This window comes from Vigna unguiculata, chromosome 2 (genome assembly GCF_004118075.2).
Source record: "Vigna unguiculata cultivar IT97K-499-35 chromosome 2, ASM411807v1, whole genome shotgun sequence".
NCBI classification, from domain to species: domain Eukaryota; kingdom Viridiplantae; phylum Streptophyta; class Magnoliopsida; order Fabales; family Fabaceae; genus Vigna; species Vigna unguiculata.
In genome coordinates, this window is record NC_040280.1 from 28,737,645 (window position 1) to 28,762,797 (window position 25,153).

Genomic DNA, 25,153 nt, shown 5'->3' on the forward strand with positions numbered 1-25,153 from the left:
AAAGTTCACTTGTTATGTCCCACAAACGGGATTCTACAACACCTCCCCATACCCAAAACCATGTTCTAGTTCACTGTCCCTTTCATCCTTTTCTTTCTCACGTGTTTTAACTAATGGACACAACTAATGGATGTAGGCTATGTTTTCCCAATCGAGGCAACATGCTGCATTAGCAAAAAATGATTCACATTTTGGAAACAACACCTGTGTTTTGTTTTGCTCACTTCGTGGTCTCAATTGTGCAACATATGTACACTTTGTTTGAGAAGTCACTTTCATTCTTCTTTTTCTCTCACAATTTTCTTTCTCCCGTAGCAATGGAGTGTTATCACTTGCCAAAAACTAAAGACTTGATACAAAATAATCACCAACGTAATGAAAATGATGGTTCCACTTATCAGTGTCACAGCCATGATACGTACAATAGGTGTTTCTGCTGTCACAAGTTCATATGAACTAACTCTAATTTGTTTTGAATTATTTGTGTTCAAAAATTATTTTGGTTCTCATATAAAAACAAACAAACACTAACTATTATAATATAGCTGGCAACAAAGACAAAAGATCACAAATAACAAGTACCATAAACTACATCGACTTTTGAAGTTACTCGCATATAAAAAACTTCTAAGTTGTCTTGTTTGATCAGTTCAGCTAAAATAACCGCTCTTCTAATGTTAAAATAACCATTTGACTGTCTACACATAAAACACAGCTAAATCATTAGAAAATGTTTCCGTAAAACAACAGTTTTACCATTTCAGCATGTTCACCTAACCTTATCTTGTGTTTATAAATGGTTTTGCAAGGAGAATCTCAGTTCTATAGAACTACGTGAACTTATATATATATATATATATATATATATATATATATATATATATATCCATGCTACAGGGAGGCCATGTAGTTTGTACTTTTGTAATCCTATTCCTCATTTAAAGAGGCTGTTGTATATGGTTTTCGATGATTACATGGATCAAGGAAGCATGTCTGTCAGATTAATTTGAAAATTTACCCATCATCATTTGATGTAAAACCATATACTACCCTGCACATTTCTCTTGTAATATCGGTGTTTCCTGCCATTGAAAATCGTCCCTCTGACATAAGCAAAATCGATAATAAGATAAAATAGAAGTTTCATTTGTTTATTTGTTGGGACATATGAAGTGAAATTTCCACTCTGCAGTGAAACTTAAAATATATGATGCGTCCAAAGAAGAACCCCCGCACTTTGTGTTGTTCATCGGTCTATAAGGAGAATAACTCCACAAGACTTTTGTCAAATTTGTCACTTTTTTCTTTCTATATAAAATGTTAGATTAAAGCTCAAATGATAATATTCATTTTCTCAATGAGTAATGCTTATGTTGATACATAATCTCCTTTATCAGGAAAATATATAACTTTGTTTAAGCAAAACTTTTGTTCACTTGCCTATCAAAGAAGTTTACTGGTCTTTTTCTGTAGCTTTTCTCGGCTCTGCTTTTCACCTACACACAGTTGGGTTAAGATATAATTCTGTGCACTGAATATCCCTCGGTGAATCCCTCTGCATAGCGCAATTTTCAACCTATAAAATATATTTTCATTTTGAAAATAATATAATAGCGTGTGAACAACGTTCCTTTGTTTTTCTATCTTTTCTCAGCTTTCAGTTTCTTTTGAGTCTCCTAACCTCCTTTTTTCCTTTCTTTTCTTTCTTCCATATGTCTAAAGAAGTGTGCAACAAAAAAAAAGAAACTTTTCTGGCAATAGGTGTGTATGATTACAATAAGCAAGAACCACACCCCAATCCTTTTCTTTTTTGTATTGGTTTTGGAACCAAAAAGGTCAAGCCCCATTAGTATATTAGTGCATATAATATTATATTTGTAGATTCTTTGACAAACGTTAGTCTCTTTGATGCTGAAGGACAATATGGGTATCTCCCTGGTTACCCTTCAAAAAGTCATAAGACAAAGGGAAACCCCACAACACACCCTCTATTCCTTTCAAGCATCCAATGTTCTTTATCCCTTACCTTTCATCCCTTTTGAGGTAAATCCATGCTTTTTCTTTCTTGCAAATCCAGTATCTATTTTGCTACGCTCACCTATTTTCTCATCATTGTTTATAATTGGTAAAACTTGAGTAGTCTAAACTAGAAAAGTACGTTGATAAAATTACAATGATTAAGCATTTAAGCAGGAGAAACACTTACTAAACAAAGTGTTTGATTCGTGATACACATGGAACTTAAATGTTATAGTATAATAATACCACTCTAAGTATGAAAGCTTTAGCTAAGGGTTTATAATACTGTACACAGATTGCTCCAATACACCTAATAAATAAACAATACCCATTTACTTAGATCGCAATTTATGTTTTCAACCAAAATTATACCAATATCTAACAGTAGTCCCAATTTTTTTTTGTCTTCATTGTATTCTATCAAATCAAGTGGCTTAATGTCTAAGGTATAATTAATTGAGAGGTGCAAAATGAGACAAAGGGTGGACGGACGGTCACCAACTCCCACTTGTTTTCCCAACAAGAGAAGAGAATGTTGAAAATAAATACGCTGTTATTCATTCATACATATACTTTCCACTTACGACCTTGCTTGTTGTCAGTGCAGCCACTACTTATTTTCTTCTCCTCGTTGGTCACACCTTGGATCTTTAGTGAGACTTTAGAGTGAGATTTGTTCACTTTCTGAGGCTTTGACATTTCCCCCTCGTTCACCATTCCTCAAAGTTATTCCATAAAGACTTTGTTCTTGAGGTAAAGCCTACTCCAATAACTCCTTTTCATGCAAATGAAAAAGGACATCCTTTTCAAAGACCAGTAGTGGCTTAGCACTAGCACTGAGAACTCAGGAGAGTCTTAATAGAAAAGACGTGTTTGGTTATAACAGCCAGTGACCACTCTGGGGGAACTTTCATGAAGGAAGCTCCACTGAGCTTAAATGCAAATGGAAATGTGAAATATAGGAATCTATTTAGTATTCTCTGGGAACTGAATTTGGACTCTTCAGTTTTGACTGGTGCTTTTGGCTCATTTCTCAAGTGTGCTTCATCTGAGTTCTGACTTGTGAAGTTCCAAGGTTGTAGGATGGTTTGTGACATCTTTGTGGCTTTGTTTTAACACAGTTGAAGTTGTTGCTTGTGTCAATTGTCAGTTGTTTCTGCTTTACTGTGTGAAGAACTCTGTTTTCGGTGGCTTTCAGGTATGGGGCACGAAGGGGGTGGAGAAAATAAAATGCTGGGATTGAGATTTACTCCAAGGCACAAACGTTCAAAGAGGTTCATATCTGTTTCTTATGCTTTAGCCTTTAGCTTTTCTTGTTCCTTTGTAATGTGCTTAAGAACACGTTATGTACTGTTGAACGGCTTATAGTTGCTTTTACATTGTCTTTAACGTGATTTTGCTTTAAACATGAACCTGGATATGGAACCAAGCACTAATATTTGCTGTGTTTTACATGGCAGTCTTCCTGACAAGAAGAAAATGGAGGAGGATAATCCAGATAATCGCATTCAGGTCTCAGATCGCAAGAAGCTGGTATATTGAAATCTCTTCTTTCTATTTTCTTTCAATACTCTCAGAAATTGAGGGCACAACACGTAGATAGATACATTCACAACAGGCGTGTATGATGCTGAAAAGAAATTTCATCATTCTTCCTTTGACTTTTAGGACAAATCTTTAATCATGAATGATGTCAATGGTGGCCCAAAATTTAATAATAACTAACCGTCTTTCCAAAAGTCTAATCTAAGATGAGCGAACAGAGGATTGGTTTTGGCAAACATTATCATTTTTATTTCAATCTCATTAATTACATCCATACTGTTGCGACATTGATGGTCTATTCTGATTTCATTCTTTATAGTCCCCATGGGCGACATTATTTATAATCTTTCAAGCATAAGTATGGGTTTGATTTGATTCCAGGACATGGATTATCTCACGGAATGTGATAAAGCTGGAAAAAACCGAACCCCTACAAATGAAGTTCACGGTACTCTGAAGCAAGAGGTACAGTATCAGAAATGTTGCTCCTCATAATTCTTTTGATGCAGATTTTGATGCAATCATATTTATTGCACCGTGGCCCCTTTGTCCATTTCTTTTTTGTTTTGTTTTTTTTTTCTTCCCTTTTTGGTACATTACATCCATTATTGAGTTTGTGCATCCCGCGTGAGGGACTTGGACCATATTCTTTTAATCATGTCTATTTCGTTCATATTTATTTATTGTTAAATTACCCTGTGACAGATTCTTCAACTGGAGAGAAGACTACAAGACCAATTTCAGGTCAGAGGCACGTTAGAAAAGGCACTTGGATACAGATCTTCATCTCTGGTTAATTCAAATGAGATGATGATACCCAAGGTAGCACCAAGTTCAATTAAATTCGGGTCTATAAATTATGCATATACAAACACATTATCGTATGTGTGTCCTGTATCATGAGATTATAGTGCAGCGTATACATGATTATACACATTGTTATGCATTTCTCTAGTCTTAATTTTTTTTTTCTTTGTATTCCAGCCAGCCACAGAATTAATTAGGGAAATTGCAGTGTTGGAGTTGGAAGTTGTGTATTTGGAGCAACATCTTCTGTCCTTGTACCGTAAAGCTTTTGATCAACAATTATCTTCGGTATCTCCGACTTCAAAAGATGAAAGTGTAAAATTCCCTCTGACAACACTTAGTGCACGATTCATCAATGTTTCTGTGCCAGAGATCTTAGCCAATAGAGAATGTTCTACAACACCATCTAAAGACCGTGAGCCTGAGACTCAGAGAAAAGAGCAAAACAGACATGAGCCAGAGCCTGAGACTTTAGGGAAAGAATACAATGAAAATCTGATAGAAGAAAACCATTTAGATTCTGGTGTTTATCGTTGCCATTCCTCGTTATCCCATTGTCCAGCGTTTACGAGAGAATCTCCTCCAGCAGATTCTTTAGCTAGATCTCTGCGTGCCTGTCATTCCCAGCCATTGTCCATGTTGGAGGTAAGTCTAATAAGTCTTGTTTGAATAAAGTTCTCAATGAACATTTACAAGATGAAAAACATAGGAAGATAAAATAAAATAAACGCATCTGTTAAGTTAAAATTAGTTTATGTATTGAGTTGTAGTCATGAAATCACTGACTGTCATTGGATTTTAACTTTGAGTGCATGATTATATGCAGTATGCTCAAAGCTCTTCAACAAACATATTAAGTCTTGCAGAACATCTTGGCACCCGAATATCTGATCATGTTACAGTGACACCTAATAAACTTTCTGAGGATATGGTAAAATGTATATCCGCTATATACTGCAAGCTTGCAGACCCTCCTATGACTCATCCAGGCCTCTCGTCTCCAAGTTCATCCTTGTCCTCGACAAGTGTCTTTTCCATTGGAGATCAAGATGACATGTGGAGTCCAAGGTTCAAGAATAACTCTTCCTTTGATGTACGGTTGGATAATCCTTTCCACGTAGAAGGACTCAAGGAGTTTAGCGGTCCGTACAGCACCATGGTTGAAGTGTCATGGCTTTATAGAGAGAATCAGAAGTCTGGTGATACTGAGAAACTGCTTCAGAATTTCAGGTGAGGCTGTTATATTTCATTGAGATAATGAATATCTCACGTTATATAGTAGAAGTTTTTAATGAGCTTGTCCTTTTTATGTTGTTTTAGATCACTTATTTCTCGACTAGAACAAGTAGACGCTGGTAGGCTGAAACACGAGGAGAAGCTAGCTTTTTGGATCAACATACACAATGCTTTAGTGATGCATGTAATTATACTGTCAACAATATGGTTTTGCGTGATGTTTTCCCATTTGGTTAGTGGTGTTATAATTTGTTATTTCGTTTCTAATAGGCATTTTTGGCTTATGGGATTCCACAAAACAATGTGAAAAGAGCCTTTCTTCTTTTGAAGGTAAACATTGAGAGTAGTAACTTCAAAGTTATTTATTACAGGATGGAACTCTTAAGGCTATATGCTTGTTTGGTTTGCAGGCTGCATATAATGTTGGGGGTCATACGATTAGTGCTGACACAATACAGAGTACCATACTTAAGTGCCGGATGTCTCGTCCAGGCCAGGTGAATCCTATGTTCCCAGTTACTTCCATGTAGAAAACAAATAACAAATGAGAGAAAAATACAACTGAAGTGAAACTCAGATATTCTAGACACTGGTGATTTACATGGTTGCTTCTTCAAACTTGATTCCTCTTGTAGTGGCTGCGCTTGTTATTTTCTCCGAAGACAAAATTCAAAATTGGAGATAGACGACAGGCATATGCATTGGAGCATCCTGATCCTCTTTCACACTTTGCACTCTGTTCAGGAAACCATTCTGATCCTGCGGTATTCCCTCAATTCTCATTTTTATGCAATTTCGTTACTCATTTTTTGCTTTCTTGACATTTATTTGGGAAATTCCTTATACATTAGCTAGTATTCAAGCTAAATCAGCTGGATAACATAGAAATTAAATCAGTTGTAAAAGTTGTTTACATGCTTTAACAATGCCATATGCAATGGTTAGAACTTGGAAGTGTTACTACGTCAGGAAGAAAATTACTTCTAACTGTGTTTAACAATTAACATGGAATGTGGTGATACAAGTGGACTATTCTCAGAGGATTCACACCTTATTCGACCTCTTGCTATCCACCCATTGAAATCTGTCAACCAAACTCGTTTTCTTAATTGGCAACAACTTCCCTCTTTAGTTGACTTTTTTTGTTCTGCATTGAGGGGTCTGAATCGAAGAACGAAAAAAGGACAGAAGATTCTATTTCAATCATGCTTTGCTCTCAATAAGAAGATAAAGTGGACCATTCCATGTTAGCTGTAAAACTACGACACCAAGTTATTATGCTAACCAAACAAATTGGAGGCAGGGGATTAAGAAATAAATATATGGACAAATAGATTAGGAGTAGAGCAGACATTTTTTAATTTCCATTGGCCTAACTCTGATGATGTTTGACAGGTACGTATATACACACCAAAGAGTGTGTTTCAAGAGCTAGAAGTTGCAAAGAGCGAGTACATTCGAGCCAACTTAGGAGTACGCAAGGACCAAAAAATACTGTTACCAAAGCTTCTTGAATCATTCAGCAAGGACTCGGGTTTGTGCCCCAATGGTGTGATGGATATGGTCCTAGAATCTCTACCCGAATCCCTCAGAAAGAGTGTTAAGAAATGTCAGCTTGCAAAATCTCGGAAGTGCATAGAATGGAATCCACACAACTTCACTTTTCGATACCTTATATCCAAGGATATGGTAAAATGAATGATTACTTGGCAGCTTTGCTTCTTAGTGCGGCAAGTGGTGTGCTTTGTTTGATCTGTGTAATTCTTTTGTACAAAGTAGAAAGGGTACAGCGAAATATAATACTACAATGTGAAAGCACAGTAGTACCTACTACAAGTGAGGCGGTGTAAATAATGTGTGTTGCTACTGTGCATGCACTCGCTAATCCCACAGCACATGTATATGTTTGGTGATTGTCTAACATGTTGCTTATTATAAACAATTGATTTGAGCTTAAAGACAAAACAAATGGTAGAACGCATGAAAATGAAAGTGGGTGCTCTTAGCCCATCACAATTAGAAATTTAATCAAATCACGTATCAGGCGTAAATCTAAATGATGAGTGGCTTCTTTTGTCGACGAGGTTAGTGTTCATCACAAAAGTCTAAGCTCAGCTTGGAAAACAAATGGAATTGAACGTGGAAATCCGAACTCTGAACAGAATAACTAAATGACTAACATGCTCAACGAAGCATCAAAAACAGAAAAAGTATATTTTAGATACAAAAACCAAATTTCAGTCATCCATAAAGGTTGAATAGCAATGCCCAAATTTTGATCAAAAACCCAACTGAAACAGAGAGTAATTAATGTAATGTCCGAATGATCTTGAAAGTATTCAATTTTCTCTTCAGAGTCTGTGTGAGATGATATAAACAATAGATAAAAAATAAAAATGTCCATATATTATTGCTTCATAATCAAAGCTTTACAAAGTTATTTGGCAATTACCACCACTGTTTAATTCCATTTTATAATTAACTCATACCCTTTTATATATTTTCGTGGTTGGCGAATGACCTTTTATATTATTATTGACTTTTCAACCCAACAATTAATGCTAGCCAAAAGTCATATTTGCATTGAAAAGAAGGATGTCACGTGGCATGGGGATTTGAGTATCATGTAGATCACATAAAGATTGATGCAAATCACATAAACGGTGGTCCAACATCATCTGATAGTTTCTACTTAAAATCATCAACAGTAGCAGAAAAATAACAAACACAAACTTGAAAACCATTACAGCACAAGAAGAAGAAAAAAAAGTGAGAAAAACTTAGGAAAACTACGTCATAAACAGAAAATGTCTTTACTTCATAATTGATTTGATTTGATGCATGGGAATGGGAATGGAAATGGATGATGATGGATGAATCAGTATGGGCTCTCTCCAATGACGTTACCCGGTGGGTCATAGAAACAAATGGTCAAGCTTGACTGCTCCTTCACACACGCAGCTTCAGCGCAACCCACCTCCGTCGAATTCCTCCACACCACCTGCGTGTAAACCCCGCACTCGTGCTTCCCCACGCACGAGTTGTTAGCGCGAACGTAGAACTCTTTCTCCTTCACCCACTCCTCCACCGCCACGCGTGGCGCCACCGCCGTCACGCCCGCCCACAGCTGGTTTCCGCCGTACTTGCTGGTGGTCAGGTTGGCGAATTCGCACCCCATTTTGTTCCGCTGGTACCGGACCATCAGACTGGACGCGTTCCCCAGCTTCTCGCTCCACCTGAGAGGCTCCACGCCCACCGCGGCTCGAGCCTCGTTGTGCGCCTCCAAGTACCCACTCGCCGCGGCTGTGAGAGGCGGCGGCGGTGGATTGGGCGGAGCGGTGGCGGCGTGGGCGAGGATAACGAAGGTGAGTAGAGAAGCGAGGGAAAATGAAAGATGATGGAAGATATCCATTTGAGCTTACGTGTTGTACTTCAATGGTTGGATTATGCTATGTATGACAGAGTTGGAGTCACGGACTTAGAAATTCCTTATGAGCAACTACAACCTAAGATGACCAATCTTTGAATTTACCATCTTCTCCTTTCTATATCTTCATGTTCATTGCTGTTACTGCTACTGCATGTGTATTGCAGATTGCAATATCATATTAGCACGTAAAAAATAAATTACATCACAATTAATTTTATTTTAATTAGGCAATCATTTATATTACCATTGGTTTGATTAGTTTTAGAACTCATTTGTATAAAACATCCCTTTTATGTTAGTAATGGACACCTTAATTTATATAATACTCAAATATTAATGCAGTTCTATAAAAAGTTCATTTTTGTTTTTGTCAAAATAAAATACCAAAAGCAAGGGAGTGTCACTAGAAAAAAAGTGTGGCGATAGCAAAGCCCTTCAATGTAACATGAGTGAAATTGGGCCGGATGAACCCGTTCAAGTCAAGTTAAAGCCCATTTCTGAATTTTACAATGTTACATTTCACAAAACAAAATTCTGGTCATGTCACTCACAGACTCATCTATATCTTTATTTTAATTTGGTTCTCACACACACCAAATTTATTAAACAGGATTCTTGCGAGAGGATGCAAATAAAAAATAAAAAATAAAACCATCCAAACATTATTTTATTGTTTGAATTTTTGTATGGTATATTCTTGCTCAGTTACAATTTAACATATTGATAAATTGTAAAAAATTATATAAATAATTGAAAATAATTATTAATGAATCGTGTTTTTCAATTGTCTAAAAATTAAAATTACTAATTAAGATGCAACTGTCTCTAATAAAAAACTCAGTAATTTCATGATTTAATTATGACTTACTCATGTAATTATAATTATATAATAAAATTGGCACGATGATGATAATTGATTATTCAGTTAAATTTTAATATATGCGTTCATGATAAAATAAAACTTATATTGCATGTGTTTAACCATATTTAAAAAGGAACAATGGTTGTTGAAAAAAAAGAAAAATAATGCGATGTCTCAACTCAAGGATAGAAGAAAATATATGTAACCACATGTTTTTTAATTAAGAAGGAAAAAGGAAACAATGGTTAACTTTAAAAATATTCAAAACTTTCTTTCTTTTCATTATTTTTTATTCGCTATTAGTTTTCCTTAACTGTAACAAACATAAAGTAACGGTATCTTTTATGTGTTGACGAGAAGAAGGAAATGATTACAATAATAACAACGTAAATAACTAAACAATGTACCTTAATTGTGTTTTCCTTTTCTTTTCTTTTTTCTATTTAAAACACGTTTTACTCATTATATTAGTGATGTATATCATATTTATGCTATAAGTTAGTTTTATGCTTAGTAGTTATAATTATAAAGACGTTAGTTAAACTTTTCAAATGTCTTCACTTTATTTTTTTATCAGCTGTAATAAGAATAATGCATGGTATATATAGTGTGTTGATTGATGAAAAAGAACGCAACGAAAAAAAAAATGTAATTAATTAATTAATTATTGTCCACTTTAATTATGTTTCCATATTTATTTATTTTTTTAATTTTTTTATTTTAATATATGATTTTGCTATCAATTAATTATTCTAGTTTTTATATTTTAAATACATTTATTAACTGGCTACATTCTTATTCTTCTTCAATTCCTTTTACTAGCTTATAAAAATAAAAAGACAAAAATAGTATCAAAATAGTATGGTTATTCTAACATGTCTAGCATGAACTTTAGAAAAAACAAATAAATAAAAACTACATTAGAAAGATTTATCATAAACTTAATTAAATTTATTGTGTCGAGAACGCCATTAACGTAAGCAACATATTAAATTAAAAAAAAATAGAAACTCACTTCAGAAAAAAAAAAAAGTGAGTCTCAAAATAACTATTTTTTTTTTTTTAATAATACACTCTTAACTATAATTTTCAAATAACTGAGAGTTTTTAATGATTATTTATTTTATATTAAGTTCTATTTAATGATTTTTTTTTATAAAACGTTATTTAAATATAATTAAATGATATTAATAATTTAAAATATAGTTTATTTGTTTAATTAATCCCTAATCCGAGAGAAATCTGCGGAATAAAGAAAAAAGATATTAATAAACTTTGTTAACTAATGTAAAAGTTAGTTTTTTTTTCTCGAATTCAGAAAATAATAATAATAATAATAATAATAATAATTATTATTATTATTATTATTATTATATATAATGATATATAAAGAAGATATTCACTTTCGTTATTTTAATTTTACTCAGAATTATTATTTTAAAAAAATTATTTTATAAAAAAATTATTTTTAATAGTTACTTTAAAAATATTTTTTGTCTTTAATCGTTATTTTAAAATTTTCTTATATATACATATTTTATTTTTAAATTTTTCATTTAACAATTATTTTAATAATTAATTACATATTTTTTATTAATCTTAATTTATAAAAATTAAAAAAATTAAAACACGTGTTTTATAATAATAATAATAATAATAATAATTATTATTATTATAACAATAATAATAATAATAGTAATAATAATAATAATAATCTATAGCAATATATAAATAGATAATCTTTTTTGTGTCCATCGTCATTCCAATTTTACTCTTAATTATTATTTTAAAAATTAATTATTTTATAAATAGTTTACCTTTAACCATTATTCTAAAAACTTCTTTTGTCTTTAAAAATTATTTTAAAAACTTCTTTTGTATACATATTTTATTTTTTTATTTTATTTAACAATTATTTTAAAAATTAATTTTATATTTTTAAGGGTTAAATATGTTTTTGGTCCCTCAAGTTTTAGCAAAATTTGGAATTAGTCCCTCATCAAAACTTTTGACCAATTTAGTACTTCATCTTTTAAAATACGTGATTTAGTCCTTTAACCAAATTTTGTTAAGTTTATTTGACGTTTCAAGCGCATTTCATGATAGTATTTAAATTATTTACACTGTTTGACACATTTTTGCTTCAATGTTAACTTAAATACTATCATGAAATGTGCTTGAAACGTTAGATAAACTTAACAAAATTTGGTTAAAAGGACTAAATTCACGCATTTTGAAAGATGAAGGACTAAATTGATATAAAGTTTTGATGAGGGACTAATTCCAAAATTTACTGAAACTTCAGGGACCAAAAACATATTTAACCCTATTTTTAATTGATCTTAACTCAAATTTTATTGATCATTAATAGGTTCAAAGAATTAGTATCTAAACTTATGAATGCAGGAGATGATGAGAGTAATAAAGATGAGGAGCCATCATTACTTTTGTTGGTGTTATTGTCCAAGTCTTATAAGTCACTAGTGCAGTCTATTTTAGTTGGAAAGAGTGCATTAGGAGTAGATGATGTGGTGAGATAATTGAAGGAGAGTCAACAAATGATGGGTGTCGGTAAAAGTTTCAAATATTAGTAACTAGAGGTGAACCAAGAAAGAAATATGGTTACCAACAGAGTAAATCTCAATCGAAAGATAATACTAATGTTCAATGTCATTATTATGGAGAGTTTGGTCACATACAAGTTAAATGTCGAGCATTCAAAGACTTGCAGCACATGAAGGAAATGATGGGGAAATCTAAGAGTACTGATAGTGCAAATGTAGTAAATCATGAAGATGATCTTTTAATATGTGAGACTTCTGGTGAAATGGGGAATATGTTGTTCTAAGGTGGGTATATTCACCAAAGTCCCACATTTACTAAAGTGAAGAAAGAAAAAGTAAGAAACTACTATAAAAGTGATGAGTTGATTTGAGAGTTAACACTACAACTCATAAGTTTCTTGGGTGTATAAGGGGCTTGGATAGTTATGTGTCATTAAAGGGTTTGCAGTTTTGTCCATAATACTAGTTAGAAAAATAAACAGAATGATTTGATGATCCTAATAATAGTATATTGGATTACGATATAACATGTCACAAATGTGGTAAAATCTTGTAATTTATCTTGACATTCTTCGGTGTGATAATAATAGTATCACCGATTTTCCCTTTATGATATATTTTTTTGTGATTAGCTTGCATGAATGTGATTTTTAATTTATTGTTTTTATAGTAAATTATGTGAAGGTATATTTGAAGAGAGTTAAAAAATAGAGTAAAGGTGAGGGAGAAGAATATATGATACGTTGGTAAACTAAAAAAGTTTAGGGTTTAGTTGTTAAGTGAAGGTGGTGGAGGCATGGTGGGCAGCATATGGAAGTGGTAGATTTTGTTTTGTTACGAGAAATGGATGAATCTAATGCAAAAGCAGGCTTTGGAAAAAGTTTCCTCAAACAGAACTAGATTCTGGATGTTGGTTGTGAGCAATCCACCACTAATTGGTTTTGACACAGACTTCATTGAGCAACCATGCCTCACTTCTGCTTCTGCTATTACACTTCTTCTGCTATGTTCTTAAGATCAAGTCACATTTAGTAAGGCCTTTATATAATTAGGGTGTCTGGTTGGTTTCATATACAATAAGAATGTATGAATATATAAGAATTTATCTCAACAAAGGGTTTCTTTGTTTGACTAAAGCTCTCTCCAATTCACTGAAAACATGTACCTTCACTACTTTTCCCATAAAACTCTAAAAATAAATATACTAAACAAACATCAAGCATATATATCCATTACTTAATTGACAATAATTCAGATAAATGTGATGGATTGTCAAGGGAAAATTGTTGGCAAAAATGCTAATTAATGTGTATAATCATCATCCAGATTAAACTAAAAAAAAAGTCAATTTGCTTGGTAAATTATAAAGTTTTTAAATTAAACTAATCAATTTAGTTTTTCATATAGTCTAGATCAACCTAGCAAATTATATTGGTTGAGGATTCTATATTTACTGAGTCTAAAATTTTGCTGATTTAAAACGGGTGAGAATTGATGCCAAAACAATTGCATTTTCTTTTTAAAATTTTTAATTTAATTATTTTATGATAAATGAAACATATTTTTAAAAATTATGCATTAGTATAAATTATACATTTCATTTTAAAACATAAAGTTTAGTTATGCATAAAAAAAATTGATTCGTTAATGTCCTGTTATATCATATTTTATTTTTTAGTGTCAAATGTATTGTTTGTGTTTTAGTTTTTTATTACCTGTGAAAATATTTCATATTACAAATTAAAATACACATTTTTCTCCCGCTTAAATTTTCAGATTAAAAATACATAATTTGAAAACAATCTTTCAAACCATTAACACTAGGATAAAATAAATATACCTTACTCATAAAACAAATGTAATTACTCATTATTATTCCTAAATTAAGTTTTAGAAACAAAATACCAGAAAAATAAAAGAGCAAATATTTATTTTTCTAAATTTTTGTATTTAAATATTTTTTTAAAGTGAATATTATCAATTATTTTAAAGGCCATAAATATTTTAAAAGAATACAATATTAGTATAGATAATAAAACTCAGGTACCAAATATTTAATGCAACTACATGTTACCCTGAATTTAGTATTACTTTTTAAATTCAAGCGATCACATGTTAATTCGTACGCTCACTTGGCGCTTCCTTTAAATTTAGGTACCTACTTACTTATTACATTATTTCTTAAAGATTTGTGTTTGTATTTAATTATTATTACTTTTAAAGTATAAAATAATATTAATTATTTTTCATTTATAATTTTATCTTTCATATAATTTTTAATTAGCTTCAAATAGAAGAGTAAAATAAAAATTTATAAAAGAATTATCAAAGTCAACGATATTTACGATATTTTTTAACAAAGAACTTTAAATTTGAATAAAAGTCAAATATGTCATACAATTACTAAAACAAATCAGAGGAAATTAAACCACTAAAATTAAAACCTGATGCCATTTTCCCACTACGTCGTTTGAGTTCGTCACTTGAATTAGTCTATTTTAAACGATTTTTTTATCACAGCGTTTAATTTAAATACGTTTCTTTCCCTGTACTTATGATAAAGTAACCTCACTAAACAACAATACTAATATGATTAAATAAGCTTCTTCAGCTAACAAAAATAGGTAAAGGCTAATAAAACAGTCTCCAATTTTTACCCTGTTTTTGCATCCGTAAATATTGGGAAAGCATCATGAACTCTGTGAATCAATTATATAGAAAGCAATTTTCTGAAACTAATCGCAAATGATTTGGAAGAAAGAAACAAAAAATTCACCCAATTCCAAAACCAGGAACCCTGATTCAGGTAGAACATGTTAGAATACTAGACAGCACATGTTTTGAACCGAATGGGTGCAATTACAAATAAACATAAATGGAGAATTGTAAGAAAGGAAGGGAATTTTGCAGATGCTGCATTTCATCATTCCTGTGGGGGCAACCACACCAATTCACAATCTCTTCTTTCACAACCAATCACTCTCATTTGGGCCCTTACTCGTACAAATTCAATCACGCATTCTTATTCTCTTACAAGGTCCCACTCAAGTAAATCGATTGAATCACAAATCAAACCTAAAAAACCAAAACAATTTTTAACTTACACGGAGTCTAACGGCGCCGCGTAACGGAAGCTCTGTTTGTGCCAGTGTGGTTATTTTTGGGGTTTGAAAGTGCGGAACCGGCTTTAACTGCAAGATCGCAGAGGAGAGTGAGGGACAAGGGGGAATCAGAATGTGAGAGGGGGACGAGGAAGTAGATTCGGCCAGGAAGAAGCTCCTCCTCGTCGGAGACGCGTGGCATGCATGTGCCGATGTGCACCGACTCGGAGTTGCAGAGGTAGCAATGAGGGTTATCGTTGAGCACGGTTTTCGCCGGGACCGGTTGCTTGAACTCCTTTATTCGACCCGATAGGTCCATCACCATGATCGACGAAGGTCTTCGGAATGATTCCGACGCATGTGCACCGTCACCGCCATTCTTCATCCATGCGGTTGTGATTGTCGTTTTGGCGGAGGGAGAAGATGTGCACGCGCCCATTGCGCTGAGTAGATGCTGCTGTTTCGAGATTTGTTCCTTCCTTTCTTATCCTGTTTTTCTTTATTTCTTGCTTTTGGTATATTTTGATCTTGATTTCTTCTTATGAAGGATTAGGGTGACGTTGATACAATTGTCACATAATACTAACATAAGCTTTAGCATTTGACTTTGACGCAAGGTGTGCGCGTGCGCTGAAAATAACAATTGAAACCACCCCACTCAAAACCAAAACCAAAACCATTGGGACAAAAATATATTAAATGTTTACATTTAATGATTTCATTTTTAAATTTGAGACAGTGTATCAATTACTAATAAATGTGAAGATTCACATGACATGATTTATTTATTTATTTATATATATTTATCTTATATTCTTCTTCATTTTTTATATGACATTTAATTGAACGTAAATTTATGACTTAACTTCCCTGAGTACCAGTCGAAGAGAGTATAGTTTTTTCTCAAATTGATTAAATCAAATTTATTTTATGTAATATATAGGTTAAATAGGTTGAAATTAAATTAGGGTCAAGTTGATTTATAATATAATTTTTTATATTTTTTATTATAAATATTTATTAGTTGACATTTCCACAATTTTAAGATAATTCTAATATTATTTTATAATAAATAATTTAAATATTTAATTAATTTATTTGTTTAATTATATGATTTAATTATCTGTTTTCAAGTTGATTTATAGTATAACTTTTTATAATTTTTTATTATAAATATTTATTAGTTGAATAATTATGATTATTTTATAATTGTAATATTATTTTATAATAAATAATTTGAATGTTTAATTAATTAATTAATTTAATTATTTGTTTTTAATGTTATTTTTTAATTATGATTAATGTTTAATAAAATAAATTTGTGGTACTAGGACAATAAAATATTCCACTTGATCATCTAAATTGTAAGGGATTAAGGTTGAGTTAGGTTATAAAATATTTAGCTCACTACAAATTAAATTGAATTGATTATTTTTTACTCTATCGTGGTGAATCAATCCCATAAAATCAATTGTCTCATTTTCATAGTCTTACTTATGATAATTATAAATAAAAAATTATGAATTTAAATATAAACATATTTTAATTACTTTTTACCTATATTACAGTGCATTTTTAATATAGCACCGTTAAACTACTTCAATGTAAACAAAATTGTAGATACTTTTTTCATTTTTAATAATAGAGGATCAATAATATTTTTCAAATAATTGATATTTTTAATGATTATTTGTTGTTTTATTTAAAATATAGTTTATTTTCTTAATTAGTCTTTAACCTAAGAAAAATCTATGAAAATGAAGAAAAAATATATTAATAAAATTTGTTTATTAACGTAAAAGTTAGTTCTTTTCTTCTTCTTGAAATCAAATAATAACAAATGTAACAAATTAATTAATTATAAGGTTTTTTAAATTAAATTAATGAACTAACTTTTTTCATAGAGTCTAGATCAACCAAGGAAATTATAATCATTGAGGATTTAAGAATTACTGAGTCTAGAAATTTAGCTGTTTTAAAATGGATCAGAGTTGATGCCAAAACGATCGCATTTTCTATTTTTAGTTTTAATTCAGATAACTTATGGTAGATGAAACATATCTTTAAAAAACATATATAAGTATAAAAAAAAAAATCGACAAATATTAATTTTTTATTTTTTATTAACGAAAAAATTGAATTCTCAACTTTTTATTTTCTTTCCTTCCATCTTATTATTAAATTACTTTATCATTCCACCTAAATATAACCTATTTCTTTTTTTCATTTTAACTACAAATTTTGGTTATTATAAGAAAATAATTTTGATAATTTTATGTCCAGTTATAATAAATATTTTATTTTTAATTTAAATATAAAACGTTTGTGTTTTAATTTGTTATTAGCTGTCAAAATATTTCATATTACAAATTAAAATTTGAAAAACAAACTTTAATCTTAGATGTCTAAGAGAACGGTATGGGTAATAGTTCTCATATATCCTATCTGTTGGATAAATATTTACTTCGTACTCATTTATATTATATATATATATATATATATATATGTGTGTGTGTGTGCGAGTATCCATTATACGGGTATCACATATTTTGTAAATATTCATGGATATTCACGGGTATCCACATATTTTTTAAATATCCATAGATATTCACGGATACCGCATATATTTACAAAAGAAAATTTTAACATTTAACAACACATTTAACCATAAATTCAAATAAAAATACAATGTATGACATTCATAAATTTCATACAAATTGCAAATAGCAAATGATCCATTTATATAATGTTGAATGACAACTTACAAAAAATTAAGATTTTTTAAAACCAATTGATAAAAAATAACTTATTTAAAATCAATGTGTTAATGTTTTAATCACGTTTATTTTTTTATTATGTTTTAATTTATTAGAGTATAGCGGGTATAAGCATCCATGAATACAAATTGTGAACCCTTTACCCACATATATCTGATTATAATATTTATCTCCAATTTGTTGCGGATTTTATCCGTGAATACCCGCGAATACATATTTTTTTTTTGACATCCCTATTCACTCTTCTTACTTTTAAATATTTAATATTTTTCTCTCACTTAAATTTACAAATTAAAATACACAATTTTAAAGAACAAACTAGCCTTTAAAGGTGGTAAAACTTTAATAAAATAAACGTAGCCTACTCATAAAACATATATAACTACTAACACCTAATTAACTTTAAGTATGAAATAATATTTTTTATAAATAAATAAATAAATATATATATATATATATATATATATATATATATTCTTAGAGTATTTAAAATTAATTATAAAATTTGAATATCAAATTAATTTTGTCATCGTCTATAATTATACAATCAAGTCTATAATCATAGATTAATTATAGATAACATTTCTATCTTTAATCAAGGTTTCCAATTAAGAAATTCCAAATTGACTTATGACTCAATGACTTTAAAAAGAGACATATTAAACAAGTTCATCTGATATTAATATTTAACTCAATATTTAAATTTGGTCTCACTGATACAATATAAGAAGTCACAATAATTGCTTTCATATACCTGACCAATATTCATTCAAGAATTTTTATTGACTTCTCATAATTAAAATTTTCATTTAAGTGATATCTAGAAGTGAGTAAAACTTGAATTATTAATGAATTTATTATTCAATACAAGTTCTACTCTAATTACGCTAATCACATTAATTCAACGCATTCATTTTAAAAACATCGACTTTCTCTTAATATTAATTTAAACATTCAAAAGTATTCATCTACCTCTTCGATCAAATTAAAAGTAAAAATATACAAATTATTTAAATAATATATACGATTAATAAAATATCACTTTATTTTACCAATTCAGCCAAGAAAAATTAAGATATTTGTTTAGTGAATTTTGATAAACAAGAACCAACTTTTTTCATATGTATATTACTAAGATTTTTTTGAAATGAATTTTATTTATCTTTAAAGTTACTTGATTTGAACAAAGTTTAATCCATTGAACAATATCTTTAAAGAATTTATACTTTCACCAATATTATAATATGTTAGACAATTTAAGATTTGATGATTGAATTATAGAAAATAAAAGGGTTAAATATGTTTTTTGTCCCTCAACTTTCAATAAAAAATAGAATTAGTTTCTCTTCAAAACTTTGGCCCAATTTAGTCCCTCAACTTCAAAATTGCGTGAATTTAGTCCTTATAACCCAACTTTGTTAAGTTTATTTGACGTTTCAAATGCGTTTCATGATCGTTTCTTAGTTAATATTGAAGCAAAAATTGTATCGAATGGTCTAAACATCTCAAATGCTATCATGAAATGCGTTTGAAATGTTAAATAAATTTAACAAACTTTGTTTGAAACGACTAAATTCACACAATTCTGAAGTTAGGACACTAAATTTGACCAAAATTTTGATGCGAGACTAATTCTAATTTTCAGAAATAAAAATATATTTAACCCAAAATAAAATCAGTAAGGAATGTTCTTAAATCAGAGTAACAAAACTTTAACTCATTTTTCTGTGTGTATATTTTATCACAAATAATAGATGCATGTATTTTTTATTTTATTTAATTGTGTGTCATAGAATCATTGTTTGTGGGAAATAAGAATGCAGATTTTTGTAAATAAAGGAGCTAATGATGAAATGCAGCCAGAATTTGTGATCCATAAGATGTGGTGAGTGAGTGATAGGTATAGCCATTAGGCAACTCCACTAATGAAAAAGTGATGGTGTTGATGATGCATGTCATGTGCAAATTCAAACACTTATATCTACATACAGTAATGTGTACACCTTTCTTTTCATTCCCTTTTACTATCAACACTCAAGTGGCCAACTTGGAAAATTATTTCTTAACACTCAAGCCTCCCTAATTTATGGGCTTGAAGGAACAGATATCCATCACCAATCCTTTTTGGTATACACAATAAAGGTTATATATATATATATATATATATATATATATATATATATATATATATATATATATATATATATATATATATATAATAGTTTTTAATTTATTTCTATGATTTACTTTTAACTTATAAACTATCAATTATTTTATTAATTTATTTCAAGTTGTATCTTACCTCAATGTGTTATTTTATATCGGTTGATATTGAGTAAATTGCCATAATTAAGTAAAGTTCAAATCATAATAAAAAAGAGTAAAATAGTAAATGTTTTTCTTAAAAATAAGTTACAAAATACAATAGAAAAAGTTAATATAAAATTTTAAATTTTTTTAATAACTTAAAACGAATGCTAGGGCGATAGATGAAAAAAAAAATGACCATTTACATTTCGATATCCAATTCAAAAAATTCAATATTACCCATATCTTATCAATGAAAAGATTTCCATTAAAATTGGAATAGATTCAAAAATTACTCACCGAAAAACATGTACATCCCTACGAGTGAGGGTTATAACATGTACATCTTGAATAGGTGGAAATATCAATAATATTTAAACCTTAATTTTATTTAGAAATATTGAATTTATTTCTTTTAAATTAATTAATTTATTAACAAAATAGATTTCTATAACGTGATTCAGTTGTAAACAGTTTTTTTTTGAAAGATAAATTATAAGGATCATAATATATAAAAATTTTATTGACTTTGTATAAAGAATAATTAAATATTTCATTTAAAATATTATAATTAGTTAACAATGTAAGAACGTTTACTATTTGAAAATTAAAATCTTTATCATATTCTTACAAATAAAATTACTAATAAATTAGCAAAATTGTAGCAACGGCTTATTTAATTTAAATTATATCATAGTTATATAAATTAAAATAAAAACATATTGTATTTATACTCCTTTATTGCAATATAAATAGGTTTTTGGTGAACTTTTTGCGTCGATTTCAATAGTTTTTATAGGGTACTAACAACAATTGTAGTTTTCAAATAGCTGCTGGTAATTCTTTTGCTTCTAAATTTTTATTATATTATAAATAAAAAAAGATGTCTATCTGGAAAAGAAAAAAATTGTGGATTAACTAAAAAAATGTTTATTTATATAAACAGGAATTTTTTTTGAAAAACTATTAAAATGAAAATAAGGTTAATTTTTTTTTCCTAATTCATTAGGATTATTTGAAAAAAAATGTAGAGATTCAAATTGTAATATATAAAACAAAATTTTACTTTACTGGTTATTCATTTTCAAATCTTATTGTCTCTCTAACTTATTGCTCGTATTATTGACTTTGTCTTTTTTCAGTTTTTAATTTTGACTTTTCGTTTCTTGGAAAAGCTTTTTATAGTTAGGAGATGGATTTTATTGAGAATCAGCGCATCAGAACTACCTCACAAAACAATTGATGATGCAAATTTTAAAATGAGATTATTGAAATATTTTTGTGTGATATAAATATTAAATTAGAAAAGTTTTAAGTTCTAATGATAAAGAGTATTATTTGTTCATAACAATTAGGTGTGTTTGAATTGAGGAGACATTTGAAGAAATAGTAGAGAAAGAATTATAGTATTGTTTGGATTAAGGAAAAAAATAGTATGACTTAAATAAATTTGAGATAAAAAATTGTGTATGATGTGATAGATATGATATATTAAAAAAATATTTTAATAAATAAAATTAGATAATTATTATTTTATTCATGATATAAATTTAAAAGAAATTAATATATATAGAAGGGGCAAGGATTTAAAACCACAAAAGTTGGGAAATCAATATCGCTAAAATGATATTTATACCATAGTGTAAAAATGATATTTCTAGAATTAACTAGTTAACTCAGCTTTTAGTTTTTATTTGGAATAAATAATTTATTAGGATGTGTTTTAATACGACAACGAATGACTGTTTGAGTTTTAAAACCAAAAAAGTCTATTAATTGTTGTAAACGCTTGTTTTTTCTTATGTTCTTTTACTTTGGATTATATATCATAAATATATATATTTTTGTGTGTTTTAATAGAATTAAAACTAGAGAATTGAGATGTTATAAAGGGTTCTCCCTGCTAAAGAACAGAAAAGTTTAGTTTTACATAAATATTCTTTTATCAGTACACTTAAAAAAAAACTCTTAAACAATAAATAATTTTAAAGATCAATTTAAAAATCAATTTTCTTGGTAACAAAATTTTTAATAATTTAATTATAATTTTCTAAAATTCTTTTAGTTACGAATAATTTTTATTTATAAATTAATCATTATAATAACTTATTATTCAATATTTTTTTTATATCTTTATAACATGTATTTCTGTTTCTTAAATAATGCTTAAAGATACTCGTGAGCAATATTAAATATGCATATGCGTGGGGAAAAAATGATTTGGGTAAATTGATAAAGTAGGACCCCTGATGAGAAATCAGATTAAAATTGAGATGTAATACCTTCCTCGATTATAACCGGTGAATTGAAGGAGGGATTATGTGGTGAAGGGTACAATAGTTTTAGGTTTAATATAGTGTGATCATTATATTCTACCATCAGACTTAGTAGAATTTTGGCATTTTAATTTTATTTATGCTTGCGTCAACATTTACGTTTTTGTGTATTTGGTGTTGTCTCCGCTCTCTTTCTTTAATCATGATTTGTGGAGATTAGAGGATACGTGCTGATATCTAATTTGAATGGAGAACATATTAAAAGGGGCAATGTATTGGTGTCATAAACTTAGTAGCTGTTCACTTTATGGAATTAAATACACTGTATAAACAGTGGTTTTTTTTTTTTTTTTTAATTTTTGTTGAATGTGGAAGGAGATTTTGACAAAGAGAAAGACATAACATGTTATATGAAATTGTCTTGCTTAAACGGTTTGAGACCATTATATTGATGAAGTCTTCAATAGTTGTATAAAACAAGACCACTCAAATGACACTTAAGTTATGTTGATGATTCATATGTTCTCGATTATCACCAATATAATCATAATTAATATTAAAAATATTATAATAATTCCACGTCATTTTAATTATTCAGTAGATAGTGTAAAAAAAATGAATAATTTTAAAATTTATTCTGTTGTGCATCAATATACACGTAAAGTTAATTGACAATCGTACCATTGACCAACATGATGAAATGACATGTTTGACTCTCTCAACTTACACTTTTAATGTTTTTGTTTGGCAAGTGGCAACATTAGAATAAAGCGAAACCTATGATAGCTCAATTGAATCAAAATGGAGTTTGACAATCTTTTCTTGCATCTTAATTTCAAACTTCGAGTTTCTGGAATCAACTTGGAAGATCACCAAATATTTATGGATTTTTTTATTTATTTTCTTCTTCCACTCTTTCTCCATCGCATGCAAATAATCACAGGTTTGGTGATAAAATAATAGAATCCAATATAATTTCTATTTTTCAGAAATCCGTTGTAAATTTGTCGCACTTTAGATTTCTATATATATCACACCTTAAATAACTATAAAGTGTTTCGTAGGTGACAATATGTGGTGTGTGGTTTATTATGGGCGAATATGAGCACACAGAAAACAGCTACTTGCTTCATCAAGTTTCCAACTGCAACCCTACAAATTTAACTATGTTCGCTTAATGATTTATCTGGCTTTCCTTTGCAATGAAAACTTCTTTAACCCACACCACCTTTCTTTGCTGGAATAGTGAAAGTCCAACCATAGGTGTTGCCTTCAACTTTCCCTCGTTGACTCAAACCTAAAGCCTAAATAAACAACTAATAAAGGTTTAAACATCAAAAATGGTTGTTAGCATATCGAATGTTTCCAGAAAGATGATTTTTAGATCAGTCGTCTCTTTATCTTTGTTTTTCTTCACTTTCTTTGAATTCCTCTTCTTTCCTTTATTTTTTTTTTAACATCTTATTTAAAGATCTATTATTTGCTACAACAATGATGTCATCACTCCCATTTTTTGACTTTCATCATTTACTTTCTAACGTAACTTAGTGTGAGTTATTGATTAATGTATTATTATCTTCTCCTTTAAAATAATAAATGATACATAATAAGTCACTTCAGAAAATAAATAATGAGATCAAAAAATGAGAATAGTAATATTATTGTCCTATTTACTATTCAACCCCTTATATATCTTGTATAACCTTCCATAAATGTCTACCAAGTCTGCCTTTTATTGATTTGAGCCTCGATAAAATTGGACTCAACACCACACTATCTTTACTAGAAAGTGTTATCTTTCTACTGAAAATTACACATGTTTCAAATTTCATATTATTCGGATATTACTAGAGAACTAAAGTCCAGTCATGCTTTAGAGTTAACTTAAACACAAAAAGTCTTGCAATTATTTGAGGTTGATTACGGTACAAATTAAAATAAAGATGGAACCCACCCAAGCATATGTGAGTCAGTATTCACATTATTGAAAGAAAAAGAGAGTATTGAAGCTACAATTTATTAATTTGAAGGAGAACAAATTCAAACATTCTACCTACATATAACATCCATTGCCAAATATAATTAAACTTCGCAAAAGGTCACACCGTCATTGATTTTGCAAACACAGTTGTCTTGTCATTATAGCAGCTGCCTCCACACTTGATTAATCCAAAAGAGTTAAAAACTTTGCTGACCCACAATTCCCACAAGAAACTTTGATAAAAATTC

General features: G+C 29.6%; 3 protein-coding genes across 6 annotated transcripts; 1 reads left to right on the plus strand and 2 right to left on the minus strand.

Annotated features, from left to right (window-relative positions):
- Positions 1–1,966: 1,966 nt before the first annotated feature.
- On the plus strand, positions 1,967–7,549 carry LOC114168805. 4 transcript variants are annotated; one of them, XM_028053769.1, is made up of 13 exons: positions 2,028–2,043; positions 2,627–3,094; positions 3,218–3,293; positions 3,480–3,552; positions 3,946–4,029; positions 4,270–4,386; positions 4,549–5,016; positions 5,198–5,601; positions 5,692–5,791; positions 5,878–5,937; positions 6,018–6,104; positions 6,243–6,371; positions 7,003–7,549. In XM_028053769.1, exons 3-13 carry the CDS (start codon positions 3,220–3,222, stop codon positions 7,303–7,305), a joined length of 1,899 nt encoding a protein of 632 aa, XP_027909570.1. In that variant the 5' UTR covers positions 2,028–2,043; positions 2,627–3,094; positions 3,218–3,219; the 3' UTR covers positions 7,306–7,549. The 4 variants fall into 4 exon arrangements, with proteins under 4 accessions (XP_027909584.1, XP_027909570.1, XP_027909577.1 ...); XM_028053783.1 differs by lacking the exon at positions 2,627–3,094 and having other exon boundaries at positions 1,967–2,043; XM_028053776.1 differs by lacking the exon at positions 2,028–2,043 and having other exon boundaries at positions 2,568–3,105.
- A 656-nt stretch (positions 7,550–8,205) lies between these two features.
- Positions 8,206–9,135, minus strand: LOC114174659 (STS14 protein). The gene has a single exon (XM_028059486.1). The coding sequence runs from the start codon at positions 9,017–9,019 to the stop codon at positions 8,486–8,488; it is 534 nt and encodes a 177-aa protein (XP_027915287.1). The 5' UTR covers positions 9,020–9,135; the 3' UTR covers positions 8,206–8,485.
- Positions 9,136–15,212: 6,077 nt separating this feature from the next.
- Positions 15,213–16,211, minus strand: LOC114174660. Its single transcript, XM_028059487.1, has one exon. It carries the CDS (start codon positions 16,001–16,003, stop codon positions 15,575–15,577), a length of 429 nt encoding a protein of 142 aa, XP_027915288.1. The 5' UTR covers positions 16,004–16,211; the 3' UTR covers positions 15,213–15,574.
- Positions 16,212–25,153: the final 8,942 nt, after the last annotated feature.

What these genes read in the sequence shown, in the direction of transcription:
- LOC114168805 (XM_028053783.1), top strand. Translation starts at nt 3,220, where the DNA reads ATGGGGCACGAAGGGGGTGGAGAAAATAAAATGCTGGGATTGAGATTT. An exon ending in GGATGTCTCGTCCAGGCCAG is followed by an intron (nt 6,105 to 6,242) that starts GTGAATCCTATG and finishes TTCCTCTTGTAG; the next exon opens with TGGCTGCGCTTGTTATTTTC. An exon ending in GAAACCATTCTGATCCTGCG is followed by an intron (nt 6,372 to 7,002) that starts GTATTCCCTCAA and finishes GATGTTTGACAG; the next exon opens with GTACGTATATACACACCAAA.
- LOC114174659 (XM_028059486.1), bottom strand. Translation starts at nt 9,019, where the DNA reads ATGGATATCTTCCATCATCTTTCATTTTCCCTCGCTTCTCTACTCACC.
- LOC114174660 (XM_028059487.1), bottom strand. Translation starts at nt 16,003, where the DNA reads ATGGGCGCGTGCACATCTTCTCCCTCCGCCAAAACGACAATCACAACC.